Source organism: Pelobates fuscus, chromosome 1 (assembly GCF_036172605.1).
Source record: "Pelobates fuscus isolate aPelFus1 chromosome 1, aPelFus1.pri, whole genome shotgun sequence".
In the NCBI taxonomy this organism is placed as follows: domain Eukaryota; kingdom Metazoa; phylum Chordata; class Amphibia; order Anura; family Pelobatidae; genus Pelobates; species Pelobates fuscus.
Genome location: NC_086317.1, coordinates 192,134,825 through 192,151,098, shown reverse-complemented (window position 1 = coordinate 192,151,098; position 16,274 = coordinate 192,134,825). Strand labels below are relative to the sequence as shown.

The 16,274-nt window shown below is 40.7% G+C and overlaps 1 protein-coding gene across 1 annotated transcript in view; it reads left to right on the top strand.

The window, feature by feature from the left end:
* Positions 1–9,965, top strand: part of LOC134590822 (colipase-like) — a 149,838-nt gene extending 139,873 nt beyond the window's left edge. Inside the window, exon 3 of the mRNA XM_063444428.1 lies at positions 9,818–9,965. Coding sequence (XP_063300498.1) covers positions 9,818–9,946 — 129 coding nt within the window. The 3' untranslated portion in view covers positions 9,947–9,965. The remainder of the gene's footprint in view (positions 1–9,817) is intronic.
* The last annotated feature ends 6,309 nt before the right edge of the window (positions 9,966–16,274 follow it).

Below are 16,274 nucleotides of genomic sequence, written 5' to 3'. Positions count from 1 at the left end.
GGCTGGAAGGCATGGGGGCACTTGTGGACATAGATATGGGGACACTGGGAGACATGGGGACACAGACACTAGGGACACGGGTTGGGAGACATAGGGACACTGGGAGACATGGGGGTACTTAGACACTGTCTGGGAGACATGGGTACACTGAGAGACATGGGGACACTGGGAGACAAGATGACACTGGGGACACAGAGACATGGGGGCACACACACTGGGAGACAAGGGGACACTGGCTGGGAGACATGGGGACACTGGGAGACATGGAGACATGTTTTCCAGTGTCCCCATGTTTCCCAGTTTCCCCGAGTGTCCCCTAGTGTCTCAGTGTCCCCATGTCTCCCTGCTGCCTTTCCCCCCATCCTTCACATACCTGAGCTGTAGTCTGTCTCTGCAGGCTGGGAGTTGCTGTCTGGACTCTCTGTGCTGTGTAGCTGCTCCTCTGCGGATCAGTGAGTAGAGAGAGGCAGGGAGATGCTGTAACTTCCTAACCCTGCCTCTCTCCATATACAGTGACCCCTACTGGCCGGTGCTGGTATTGCAGAGTAATCTCCGTTTATACTGAGAAAAATATTTGCATTTGTATTTCCGGTATTACTGCAATACCATCAAGGCCAGGCAGCCTCAAATACCGGCTGTGCTTTAAAATACCAGTCAGGTGGGTAACCTAAGAGTAGTGTGTAAAAAAAAAAAAGGAAAAACATTTTTTTTTTTTTTTTAAATGGGCCTATTCCATGGGCCTGGGCCTGGAGCTGCAGCTCCATCAGCCCCTATGTTAATCTGGCCCTGGAAATACCCTGATCATTCACAACATTAAAACCACCTGCCTAATATTGTGTCCCCATTGTGGTTCCGAAACAGCTCTGATGCATCAAGGCAATGACTCCACAAGCCATCTGAACCTGTCTTGTGGTATTTGGCACCAAGACATTAGCAGCAGCTCCTTTAATTCCTACAAGTTGCGAAGTGAGGACTCCATGGTTTGTACTTGCTGTTCCAACTCATCTTACAGATGCACAATCAAATCGAGATTTAAATATTTTTGAGGTCAAGGCAACACCTTGAACTCCTTTCCATGTTCCTCAAACAATTCCTGAGCATTGTTTGCAGTAAGGCACGGTGTATATTATATATATATATAATATACACCGTGCCTTACTGCAAACATTGCATATATATACAGTAAAAACAAAGAAAGGTTGCGCCAAAATTAAAAATAAATAAATCAATAAAAGATAAACGATAATAATAATAAAAAATAAGTAGAGTTAAAATAATAATAGATAAGTTCCAATGAGTATCAGAAGATCAGATGATTCTAGTCTCTAATTCCACTGTGGGGGGTGAATTCTCTTGTTGTAGTAGTTCACACCGTCTCGTGATATGGAAAACACAAGAAGAGAGGACCAATCGTGCGGAGTGTTTACAGTTAATATAGCAGTATTAAAACATGAGTATTGCACTCACATTTAGATGAGCTATAGCCAGCTCAGGGTTTGTAGGCATATAGCGGAATAATCCCCGCTTACAGGATGTGTTGGTGCTTGTCCTCCAGGGGTTTTGTCCAACTCTCAGAAGAAGGAGATAAAAACAGCAGATAGTGCTCTCTGATGATATTATTGAGGTGGTGAATAAAATAAAATAAAATATACTCAGGTCACACTGCACTTTAAAGGTAGCGTTAGTGGTATATAGGATATATAGTATAAAAATGCCAGGAAAATAGTTGAAATAATAAAAATAATAATAGTGTACAAAAATGATAATGGTACAAATATCTAACTAAAAAATCATTTATTTTATAAATAACACAATATAAATGACCATAACGCGGTTCACCGCTGGGGCTTTATCAAAATGGTATAATATATAACCTGGCACATGAATAGTATATATAGGTACACTAGTACTTTAAAAAATGGCGCCAACATGACATCATTGCTTGGTAGCCAATCAAAATCAGACATTGTACATTTAAAAAAACGGATTTAAAATTGAAATTAAAACTTTAACCAAAGGTATGTATCTTTAATAAACCGTATGTCTTAATCTTATCACAAAAGTTTTACTTAAAAACGAGGTTTTAAACCTTCAATAAAATAGATTTTAAAAATGGCGCGTCACGTGACTCGCACAGCACCATGGGGAATGTAGTGCGCGAGTCACGTGGTCGGCCTATGCAGAGTGGGGAGGTCTGATATGGCAATGCTGACGTCCTGATAGTGGGCGGCATGCATTGTATGAGGGGCGGATCGTAAAACAGCACGTGACCCGTCTTTCAGCCAAATTTACTAATACTAAGTAAAAATTACTTAGTATTAGTAAATTGTGCCCCTACTCGCAATACCGCGGCGGTGGGGGCCCTAAATAAAAATGGGGGGGGGGAGGGGGACCTAATGTCATCCCCCCTGGCCCCCACCCCTGAGCGGTGGGTGGGGGCCCTAAACAAGAATAAGGGGGGGGACCTAATGTCCTCCCCCCTGGCCCCCACCCCTGAGCGGTGGGTGGGGGCCCTAAACACAAATTGGGGGGGGCCCTAATGTTCTCCCCCCTGGCCCCCACCCCTGAGCGGTGGGTGGGGGCCCTAAACAAGAATAAGGGGGGGACCTAATGTCCTCCCCCCTGGCCCCCACCCCTGAGCGGTGGGTGGGGGCCCTAAATGAAAATAACCCCCCTCCCCCCAGGTGACTAGGGGTCCCCAAACCCCTAGTCACCCCCTCCCCCAAAAAAATAAACTCCTACCTACCACCCTCACCCTAAAAATAATGAAGGGGGACCATTTAACTAAGTAGCTTTAAAAATAAAAATACACTTACCATTCAATGTTTTCTTTCTTCTAAAATCTTCTTTTTTCAGCCCCCAAAAAAGCCAAATAAAACTCCATAATAACCGACGCAATAAAAAAAAAAAAAAAAACTAGCACAAAAAAAATAATCAATCTTCACCCGGCAAGGGCTCCACGCAGACTGAGCTCTGCAGGGCGGGGGAAGGCTTATAAAGCCTTGCCCCACCCTGCAATTAGGCTCAGAGCACTCTGATTGGTGCGTTTAAGCCATCCAATCAGAATGCTCTGACAGGTAAATGAAGAGACTGACAGGTAAGGTTGGTTAGAAATCCACCAATCAGAGTGCTCTGTGTCATTTTACACAGCATGGGAAAGTTCTTTGGAATTTTCCCACGCTGTGTAATTTGACTCATAACTCTCTGATTGGTTACTGAATCCACCAAATTTCATGTTTGCGACATCACTAGCCTGCGGTGCACTTCATATCTGAGAGTCAAATAGAACTGTCAAATATTGTGCTTACATCGCAGTTGTAAAAATTCTAATTCTTTAGGTGCTAAAAAGTCAATTTGATGCCTGCACTTATCTGACAGTCAAATAGTAGCGTCAAATACAGCGCTTACAGCACAATTGTAAATATTCTAATTGTTTTGGTGCTAAACTGCAAAATAGTACATTTGGGGCGTGCTATTCATACCTGAGAGTCAACTAGAAGCGTCAAATTGTGCGGTACAGCACAATTGTAAACATTCTTATTTTCTGGGTGCTAATCTGCTAAATAGTAAATTTGGGCCCTGCACTTCATATCTGAGAGTCAAATAGAACCGCCAAATACTGGTTACATCGCACTTTCAAAAATTCTAATTTTTTGGGTGCTAAATAGTACAGTTGCGGCCTGCGGCGCATTTCTTGCAGTCCAATAAACGAAAAAATAAAAGATTTTAAAAAAAAAACTATTGGCGGTTACATTGTCGCCTGACTTAAAGCATCTGTTAGTTTGGTGGGTGAACGCAAAGAATGAGGAGAGCGTCAAATAAGGGACATGGCCCTGCTCATGGTGCTGCTAGTATCACTAAAGGGTATCTAAACCACTCTGTATCCAAACATTTCATTATTCACAATTTTTAAAGTGTATCGGAATAAAAAAAAAATGTTACCATCCCCTGGAGAGGGGGCAACATACATAAAAAATATCCTTGGCAATTCTCATAACATAGAAGGTAATCTTAACTTGTTAACTTTTTGTTTCCGATTAGTTATGCCTTAGATTAACCTTATATGTTGAAGCTCACTTGATTTCAAGCAACCCAGTGGTTTACTAGCTCTTGACACTCAGGTAGACCCTGATCTGCAAAAATGGCTAATTAAGCTTTCTTAGTCTCACAGCGCTGCCTGACAACCAATCTTGACACACGTTTATCATGTAGCAGCCTATCCTCTTGCCTATACTGACACACAGTTCTCTACCTACTAGCATGTTTCTCTTACCTTATGCTATTACTACATTTAAAAATTGTGCAGAACCACTACCACAATGTTTGCAATGCTATAGTATTCTGTTGCGTACTACTGCTTTTGTGGCAAGCTAAACTTGTTATGTAATCCGTGCACAACAAAAATAAAGAATTTAGTAAAAATATCCTTGGCAAATCAGAGATGGAGTGGGTTTTTAATTTACAAACCCTGACACCCCATGGTCTTAACGCAGATTTTGACCTTTTTAATTTCTTATAACTTTATTATTACTCTTATGATTTTTTTATCACCATCCTTAGTATATTATACACTTTATGAATTAGACTATTTTAATTATAGTATGAAACCCTTTTGGGCTATTATTTGTAATAATTTCTCCTTTTCTTGGCCAGATTATTTCTTGTCATTATTTAAATATCTGACACTCTTATCATATCAGCACCTCCCTGGAATTTCTTGATGTTATCCTAGGGATATTCCGATCGCAGTTGTTTTTCTTATGGCATTGTGATTTAGAGCATCCCTACCATAACAACTTTCTCTCAGGTATTTTAGGTGGTTTTGTTACTTTTGTCTGATTCACCTGCCTTAAGGGCTCTATTTATGTATGTATTTATGTGTATAATCCTGTTTCATATTGTTTTATGTAGATTTTTATATTTCACTTTTGCTTACTTTTATGCTTATTTTTATGATTGTGGTTCGATTATATTGTGTGCATTACTGTATCCCCCTTCTACCTGTTTAGGTACTCCCCCTCCAATATGGCCACCTTATCTCTTTCTTTATATATGTCCGCCACCATTTTTTCCATCTCCCCTATATTTTCCTTTACTAAGATGGCCACGGTAGCTATTTGTTATTTTTTATCATTTTCAATTATTGAGCCAATCTGAGTACTACCCCTACACCTCATCCTAGCATCTCCCATCTAAACTGTACACTAATTAAGTGCTGACAGCATTCTTGTGATGTCGGGAAACTCACATGCATCATATTGAGAACTACAGCTCCCAGAAGTCTTAATGGCCGATACCGCGACACGCAAATGACGCGGGTCACATGTGTTCTGGCTTTAGAAGCTGTTGCTATACTTTATACACTTTGTTTATACAATATAATTATATACCTCCACTCCCCACCAAATTATGTATCATATGAAATGTATGATCTTCAGATTTGCACCTTATAAAGAGTGATTATATTTTATTGGAGAACAGTCCATGACTGATTTTTGGCGCCAATTTTAAATCACCATATCCCTATTTAACCCCTTAAGGACCAAACTTCTGGAATAAAAGGGAATCATAACATGTCACACATGTCATTAAGGGGTTAAACCTCATGTAGCCAGGTTACATGTTTCTCACCCCATTTGAAAAAGCCACAATGGCAAAAAGCGTTATTGGATTTTTTTATTTTGTACTTCAATAAAGGAATTCTTTTGGACAAATATATCTAGGTTTGTGCCAATTTCCTTTAAAGTTATATTTATTTTTTATGTTACCTGGCTGTTTTTATCTCCACTCTAAAGAAATCCAAGGTGGGGATCATACCACCAGAGCCGATACCATCGAGCAGTCTGCCTGCTCTACGTTGTGTTAGTATATTTGATATATATCTTTTTACCGTATTGAGAGCACTATTGTTGCCCCCCTACTTTTGTTGTCGTTTGAGCTCCAGTTAATCCAAAAAACTGAGGATACCTACAATATATCCCAAAGTGGGGATTGTACCACTACAAGCACTAGATGCTAGAGCTGGCTATATCTCTACCAAATGTGAGTGCATTATTATTACCTCACCATAACCACTTTATATGATACATATTGCACTATTAGGTATTTTCTCTCCCTCTCTCCGTTTCATATGACTGAATATCAGAGAGACTGATTACAGATACCATTCCCAAGCTTAAAGAACCCACATCTCTTGTTGAATATACCATAAAGACACCATCTGGTGTGAACCTAAAGGTTTTCTTTTATACCACTGGACTTTCTGTTATTGACTATATTCCATTACTCCCTGTGGCGCAGCCCCTATCTATCCTTGTACCTGTCTCTTTTCAACCCATGTAACTATGTAATATAAAGCCCATATGTCACGGGGACTGATGGCCATTTAGTTTGCATGACCAGTTTTGCAAAATTGTCAAATATGTTTGTAAAATTTATATCTTTTAATAGTAAATACTCTAACTGCAATATTTATTCATGTGCTCTCTCTAGGCTTTTGACCTTGTTCATCTTTATTTGTCATACTTTTATTTAAGCACAAGTGTAATCTGCAGCCCTGTATATTCTAAACAATATTTACATTTTGGGTTACAACCAATAAAAGACTGTTTGGGATACAGTAGTCTGCAGTTGATGTACATCTTTAGGTTTTAATATATTATTTCTCTAATATGCTTCATTCATACATCTTGATATCAAATCAGCATCACAATATATCACTTTAAATGAAAATTCTTCTTATAACTGCACACTATTTTTTTAGTTAGTTATTTGAGTTTTTCAGAGTAAAACTTTTTTGGGTTTGGCTGAGCAAACCTTTGCTAATACTTTCCTAGAAATAGAAAACATATATATATATAATCTCTCAGACACATTTTTTATATTCTGCAGTCATATAAACGTCTTTCAACATGTATCATTGAAACTAACGATGGTTGAAGGCTTAAACAATGTGTTTTTAAATGTGAGGATAGTTTGTACCTGATTGTTTATGCCAGGTTACATGGTCATTTACTCTAGACAAACAATCTTAAATAATTGTTAATTTTAGGATTGGATCTCGGGTTATTTTGATATACAAAAAAAAAGTGTAACGGATCGACTGTCTCCCCCCCCCCCCCCCCCCCCCCGACTGGGTACCTCCGTTTGACGGATGCTCCTAGTGCTTCCCGAGGGCTCCAAGCACTCGACTAGACACCATAACCACCGCAGACCCCACGAACCTCCGCAGCTTGGCTGGGGTCTCGCCGTCTTTCACCCACTCTGGACCCAAAACCAGGATCCAGTTTCCAGTAGGCAGACCTCTCTAAGAATCCAGAGAGCAGTGTAACGGACCGTTTCAGCATATGAGGGGTTAAAATCCGTTTAGGCGATAATCCCCTTTTCTCAGAAAGGCACAGCTACTGCAGAACATCAGAACTCACGAACTGGATATAGGTGAATAAGGTAGCACTCCAGCTGGAACCTCACAAATAGCTGCTAGCAGATGAATAGGAAAAGCAGACATCAGCTTACACTCCTAGCAGTCAAATCTCCAACAGCATACAGTGAATCCCCCCCAAGAACGAGACAAGGCTCCGTGTTGAAGGTCAAGCAGTGGTCTGAGGTGCTGGGGACCCAGCCTGGTTTTTATTACATGAGTACACATACAGGCCACACCCAGGGGGAGGCATAAAATAACCAATAACATAGATGTTACCTCCCACACATCCCCTCCCCTTAGTGTGACACATAATCCCATTATGTGTACAGTTCAAAATATACTTTTACACAACTTTCATAACTTTAAAACCATACATCACATTCACATAAAAATACATATCCACAATCAATCCATTCAGGGGAACAACATATTAAAAAATGGCATGAATCAGACCAGGGGTTCAAAAGTTAGTAAAAGTATATTTTATTCCCCCTGGCTCAAACAGTAAAAGTAAAACATCCCCACAATGCATCCTGGCTTCCTCCCTTCTGCCCTGGAGATAATTGGAGAAGAAATCTAATTATCCAGGACTAGAGGCAGACTCCATTAACCACATGGTTGCAAAACAACATAAAACTCTTTAAAATACATAAAGTCACTTTTTATACATTAAGCACAGACATTTAACATATCCCCAGATAGCTCAGGTCTGCGTGCACATTATTAGGTGAATGGCACGCAGACCACACAAATACAGTTTAATTGCCATGGAGCCAAAGTCTTTCCCATAGTCTTTCATTATATGAATAGGCTCCATGTGCTCACACAGGGCAAGTACCGAATGGCCCCACTGTATTTAAAGGGCCAGAATGAGTGACATGCACTCTGTTAGGGCCGAATACTGTTTGTAAAGGGCCCAATCTCCCAGGGCCATAGTCCAAAGGCAGCAGGCGGGCAACCAGGCTTCTCCAGTTCTCAGTGGCGAGGTTGGTTTCGTCACAAGCAGGAACAAGAACAAGATCTTACAAGAACTTACTCTGTGGAGTATAGTGATTATACAAATCCCCAGAGTGTAGGTAGTTCTCCAATCCCCCAAACATGAGCCAAGACTTCATGAAGGGTAGAACGGGTCTGTTTAATGAGCACAAAGGCATTTATTTTATACACATTTTCCCCACAAGGTTGCCACCGACGTGGACCTTGTGGAGCACAGGACACAAAGGACACAAACCAATCAACACAGTATTTTACAGTTAGACACTCCCAGCTAATGTCCACAAACCCTCCCCTCTGCCTGTGATACAATTACCAAACACAATGGACTTACTCAATTACCACAGGCAGAAAATATCCACTTTTACCCAAAGTCCAAAAACACCCTAAAACAACAACATATCCCCATTATTCATTATTATTCATACATTCTGGATAGCCCTGATCTGGGTGAACAACATATCCAAAAATCACCCAGATCACAGCAGGGGTTCAAAAGTTTTATGGAAGTCACATTTGACTGACCGCAAGCATGGCTTTCATGCCCAAAACAGCTCCACAGATTTAGGTTGTGTGGCCAGTCTATCTCCAACTCTATCCTGGAGATAATTGGTTTAAGTGGCTGTGGTAACTTAATTATCTCCAGGTACAGGAAATATCTCTAAGTCAGAAAGTGTTACAAAAACAACATAAAAATACATAACTCTTATAATACAATGTTTAACCTATATGTCCAACATTTCCCCAGATAGCTTGGATCTGAGTGCTCAATATGTCCAATGTTATAAGTGTACTATAGTACAAATAAGGGTGGGGTCAGAAAATAGCAAGGGCTGATGGGAGATTGAGGAGGGACAAAGCAGACAGTTTAATCTGGTCTGGCAGTGTCCCTGGTTCAACGCCCTGCTGGAAAAACAATAGGAAAGGAAAAATGGGGAAGGGAAGAGGCACATTTTTCCATGGATTTAAAGGGTCAGAAAAAGTGTTTTAAAATCCCATATGCCCAAATAAAGCTTTTAAATGGCAATACATCCCTCTCCAAATCCCAGTGACGAAGGTGCTTTCGTCACAAAAAGACTGATTATTTTTAAGTTTTTATCTTATGTTGGTGTACATATGTTTTCTTTTTTTTTCATTGATACTTACTTTTACCTCTAGGGATCTGGTGTCACTATATTTTGCATTGCATATTATTACTTGTTCATTATTTTCTTTCAGTCTATTTAGAATAAAACCTCTGAGAATGTCACCTCTGAGGTTCAGTAAACAGCTGTACAGGCTTTTATAGAAATTACTTATAGGAGGGATCGAATTAAATGTAATTTACTTATAGAGTACTATTCATTGCCAAGATATTAACATTTAAAATGTATATTTAACCTACTTTCTGTATTTCTTTAGCACTTATATGGAGTTTATTATTATTGCCCTTGTGAGAGCGGTCTGAGCTGTGAAGTGGATAGAACTATTGTGGGAACAATCACTAATGCAGACTTTGGCTGGTGCAAGGATCCCAATGATGCAAAATAAAAATAACATCTTCAAAGAATTTTCAGCAATTGCAATTTTCTATTATTTTCACATTCTATGCACACTTCTGCTAACTACCACAGCAAAATATTATCTTTGTTACCTTTAAAAATTATATTCGTCTTGAGTTCTTAGCTATGTAGAAACATAATGTTATGCGACCACATTTTAATTGCATAATAAATAAAAGTATTGCTCAAGCATTAAACACCATTGTATGTAATGACTTTAAACAATAGTTTGTGTTTTAGTATTAACTTGAGAGACACTACCAAGAGGACATCCAGTTCTTGAGTTTCACACAAATAATTTTAATGAATAATTCAGTGATAATAATTGTGAATTATCAGGATGAGCATCCTGCTTGGTATTTATTGAAAATCTAATTTATTAAATGCACTGTGATGGTTTTTCTTAAAATATTCACACGAGTTTATTTACTAAAAAAAAATCAGTAAATAGAAAAGTATAATGAAAAATGCAGGCCAAAATAGCAGATTAGTGAAAATGGAAATGTTTTGCAAACAATTTACTCTTGTACAAATAAACCCCACAAAGAATGTGGAGGTATTCTCCCTGAAAAAGAGTTGATATAGGTCAAATACATACTATTAACATATAGTGCACTATTTATAGAATACATGGGAAACCACAGAATATATTGGCTTACCTAGAACCTCTAAATTGTGACCTATTAGTATGCAGGACAGGAGGCTGAAAAACATGGTTAAAAATACTGCTACCGAGGACAATAAAATGTTCCATGTAAACCTAACTAAATGTAAACCTAACTAAACACCAGTCTAAATACCTACATCACATGTGAGAATACACACTGCCAGAAATGCACAACACTAAGAGAGATAACTAAAATGAACTCTATTACTGATAACCAGTGCCAAATTTACATGTTAAGTGCCTAAAAGCACAGGAGGCGCCCCTGAAGGCACCCGCTGCCCCCTCAAAAACAATAGCAGATAAATTGAGTTTGATGCATTTATTAACCCCTTATGGACACAACTTCAGTTTGCTTGTTTGTACATACAGTGGGACCTTGCTTTACTAATTTAATGCGTTCTTCGGGATGTTTCTTATTGCAAAAAAATTGTAAACCAAAACACGGTTTCCAATAGGAATGCATTGAAAACCAATTAATCCATTCTGGAGGTCAGAAAAAAGTCAAAATGAGCTGGCATGGAAACCAGCCCATAATGCAGAACACACAATAAAAGGCATGCATATGACAAAGCTCAGCTCCCTACCTTTCCACAGCTTGAGAAATGCACCAAAAAGTGCCAAAACAACTGCAAACAATTTCCAGAATGGCTCCAAAACTCGATGCAAAAGCTGCTCCAACACCACCACGTGCTACCCACAGGTTCCAGCATTCAGGGAACAGTGCTATAAACCTCCCAGGCGCAATGCATCCTGGGGAAACCTGCTTTGTTCTGTGAAAAAATGTTGTAAACTGAGGCATTATTTTCAATGGATATTCATTTGTAAACCGGAAATTATGTTAACCGAGGTGTTTGTAAACCGAGGTCCCACTACACATGTATTCCTAATATTTTAGTGTCTTTGTCCCTAGGTAGATTCAATGCTAACTATATATATACCGTATATACTCGAGTATAAGCCGAGTTTTTCAGCACATTATTTGTGCTGAAAAACCCCAACTCGGCTTATACTCGAGTCAATGTCTGTATTATGGCAATTTACATTGCCATAATACAGACTGGGGGCTGGCAGCGAGCGCTTACCTCTCCTGCAGCTCCCTTCTCCTCCGCGCCGGTCCGTTCAGCACCTCTGTCAGCTCCCAGTGTAAATCTTGCGAGAGCCGCGGGGTCATAGTGCGGCTCTCGCGAGACTTACCGTGTGAGCTGACAGAGGAGCTGCACGGACCGGCGCGGAGGAGAAGGGAGCTGACAGGAGCTGCAGGAGAGGTAAGTGCTCTCTGACAGCTCTCTCCCCCCCCCCCCACCACTGAACTGCCAATGCCACTGGACCACCAGGGAGTGAGAGCCCCCCTCCCTGCCATGTATCAAGCAGGGAGGGGGGACGAAAAAAAAAATAATAATAAAAAAAAATGTTAAAAATAATAATATTAAAAAATAAAAACACACAGGGACTCTTTCTGGCAACAAAAGTGATGGAAAAGTTGTTTCAAGGGGACTAACACCTGGACTGTGGCATGCCGGAGGGGGATCCATGGCAAAACTCCCATGGAAAATTACACAGTTGATGCAGAGTCTGGGTTTAATCCATAAAGGGCAGAAATCACCTAACATTCCTAAATCACAATGAATATGGATTGACACCTGACATATGACATATTGACACCTTGACATATGGATTGACACCTGTCCTCAGAGACCCTGATACACACTGACACAGAGCAGAATAGGGACTGTTCCTCCTACATAGGGTCACTTGGCAGATATGGATTGACACCTATCCTAATGATCGCTGGTACACACTGACACAGAGCAGAATAGAGACGGTTCCCCCTACATGGGTCACTTGGCAGATATGGATTGACACCTATCCTAATGATCCCTGATACACACTGACACAGAGCAGAATAGAGATTGATCCCCCTACATAGGGTCACTTGGCAGATATGGATTGACACTGATACCGGAGAAACTGACGGAAGCCAAGCACAGAGAGATGGACACAGGTTTCTTCAGGAAGGAAGAGATTCTTTATTGGATCACCGATCGGGACTCAGAGGGACTAGCGTCACCAAAATACAGCAAAGTCTGAGTACTGAATACATAGAGTACATTCCTTATATAGCACTGTAGCTCCTCCCACAATTAACTACACCCACACATACCCTTAACCTATTTAATAAATAGAGTCTAAACTCATCCATCCGGTCTAACCACGTGGCTCATCTGATACAAAGGAGAGGGACGCGTAATTCCAGTTCTTACATTCCTGCACCTGGTCAGTACAGTGATGACAGTATCTTAGCTACGTGTTATTAACTAACTGATACTACAAACACATATACATACATATGCCTTGTGGCAATCTTAGCCTGCTAAACTTGTATTTTACTGGAATTACATCACATTCCCCCCTTTGATGCCTCTGATATTTCACAATTACTTGAGGCATCACTTAACCTTGGTTTGCATATACCTCAGGTTACCATGAACCAGACCAGACTTATCTTATGATGTGAATCTTTTAACACTCATCTTCCTGCATTGGTTCTCCTTGATCTAGAGCCTTATACTTATATATCGCCATTATCTGTGCAGCAGCCTTCCTCTCTGCTATACTTCCTATCAGGCTTTGCACAGACCTAACTACTAAGGGTATAAGACACGGTAGGAGTAGACACAACAGTAAAATCAGTAGGACTCCACCTACCACTGCCTTAAGCCCTCCAAACCACTCATACCAGCTACCAAACCAACTACTTGGATTGTACCCTTTCCATACCTGAGTAGGCACATGCGCTAGTTTAACCATATGGCTAGTAAGCTCAGCTATTGCTTGCCCTTCGTCATCTATTTGAAGACAGCAATTACTTAGGTTAAACTTCCCACATACACCTCCCTCTACTGCCAAAAGGTAATCCAAGGCTAATCTATTTTGGTAGACTGCTGTCCTCATCCTGGTGTTATGCTTCGCTAGAAGATTGAGCGCTTGTGATGTCTCATTTGTGATAATCTCAACCACCGCCTGTAATCTTATAATACGGTTGAGCATATAAATTGGGGTTCTATAACCAAAGGTACCATCCTCAGCCCACGTGGCTGGCCCATAATAATCTATGATACGCTGGGGAGGCCATTCATCATCTTCCCAGGCGCCTATCTCTATGGGTCCCCTTTTCTTCCTATGATTCACATCATACACTTTAACACCTAAAGTCTCACCTGTTTCAATCGGTAACAAGAAGAAGGATGGTTTGAGCATACCCAACACACATGCCCCTTCCCAGTCCTGTGGCAACTCCGAATAGGCTTTCTTACCACAGATCCAGTACAAATTTGCTGGGGCTCTCCAGGTAGATGTGATGGATAGATCAAACCACACATCCTTTAAATTGGCATATCTAGCAAACGGGTTAGATGGTTCTGAGACATTTGAAGCCGACCACCAAGTTGTATTCTTTGTATCATCATCATAAGCTTTTTGCCCTAGACAAGTTAATTCTCCTACAGAAGTATTATACATTATTCCTTTCCTTGCTATGCAAACATAACCTATGATGGAGGTCTTTAATCTCCACTCAGATTTACCTCTAACACTCAAATGATAATCGGCTTGTGTAGATATTAGTTGGTCAACTGCCTCAGAACCGGACATTACCTCCTTTGCTTCCCAAGGCCATTGGTCTCCCATGTTAGTACCTCCACACACATAGCAGTTGGTAACATTAAGACTACCGGCAATACTTTCAGCTAGGTCAATGAACAGGTTTTTAGCGTTATGGGGGATCTTATTATCTATACTCATCTCTTCATAAAAGGAATGATATACTTGATGAGTCTGGGAGGATACCGTATCAGTCTCTATTCCTATAAACAATAATGTCCCAGGATCTAAACCCGTCCCGTATATTTGAAACCCAAATAAATTTCCATACTTATCTAAGAACTTGTCGGGGTTATTTATAAGAATATGGACTGGATTGCATTCCATAGACTTACAGTATGGATTGGTAGGCAACTTAGTCACTATCATGTCTTTATCTACTGTCTGTCCCCAAGTCGCCCACCCCACACAAGACCAATATGGACAAAAGTTATAGTCTTTATTTGGGCATCTAGGACTCACATATTTATTTTTACTACTGGGACAAATATATTTATCATTAGACCCATACGTCCTCTCCCATCTAAGATCCCCACATACATTCCACGGTTTTCTACCACTTGATATCGCCTTACATGCATCAAATAGCAGAACACCCGAAGAATGTACGGATTCTAACACCGTCTTATTAATTAGGGTCCCCTGAGGATCTCCATTCCTGAGAGTCAACCAAATTGTATGAGGTTGATACTCTGGACTGAAGCACTTAGGTTCTCCTACTCCTAAATGGCACACACTATAGTCTATATTTAGGTATCTACATCTTGATACCTCTCCTTTACATTCGTATTGTGAATGCCAAATTAGGGTTTGGGAAATATGGTTACCTGTTCTCGTAGTCTTAATGCATACCTCACAGCTAGGAGTGTCGGTACCTCTACCTTCCTGAATATAAAAACACATATAAATAAACACAATCAAAAGCACATCTTTCGCCGTCATCCTCAGTCTTCGTCCGTGCGATGGAACCTCAGCTTCCAGGATGTGAGGGCTGCAGGGAATGGAGTTCTGCTCATCTTCACAGGTGTCCCTTCGAGACTTTCCTGGCTTATACACTATGTGTTGGTAAGCGGACAGGCTTTATTATGGCCTTCTCACTCACACCTGTAACAATAAAATTTGTAATCCACAATAATTCCTCGTTACTCCGACTGAGTAGTGCGTTTCAACCGGATCTTGCAGGGATTCTCTGGATCTGCTGTAATTTGCCAAGAATCGACTGCTGCTGGTTTAACCCTGGAGTGATGTATCCACGGAGTTACTTCGGCTACTTTTATCGCTGTAGGGGTAGACAAAAGAACAACATAAGGACCTCTCCACTTGGGCCCTAACGGTACATTATTCCACTCTTTAATCCACACTTGGTCTCCTGGATGATAACTATGAACAGGGGGATAAATATTCACAGGTAATCTATCTTGTACCCATTTCTGTACCTCCTCCATAGTCTTACCCAACTCTACAACCTGCTGCCGGGTAATTCCTTCTCCCAACTGACTCAAGTCCCCCCTTAAGTTACCAAGTACGGGAGGTGGTCGCCCATACATGATTTCAAAAGGAGAGAGGCCCATCCTTCTGGTAGGGGTACTGCGGATTCGCAATAAAGCTATGGGTAAGAGAACGTTCCACTTAAGTTGGGTTTCCTGACACATTTTAGCCAACTGGTTCTTTATAGTTCTATTCATTCTCTCTACCTTACCAGAACTCTGGGGTCTATATGCAGTATGAAGCCTCCACTTTATACCAAGCATATGAGTCAGTTGTTGTAGGCACTGATGAACAAAAGCTGGACCATTGTCCGATCCTATAGAACAGGGTAGTCCATATCGGGGTATTATTTCTCGTAGCAGGAATCTTACAACTTCTCCTGCTTTCTCTGTACGAGTAGGACATGCTTCTACCCAGCCTGAATAGGTGCACACAATTACCAACAGGTAACGATGTCCACCCGATTTAGGCATTACTGTAAAGTCTATTTGTAGATCGGACA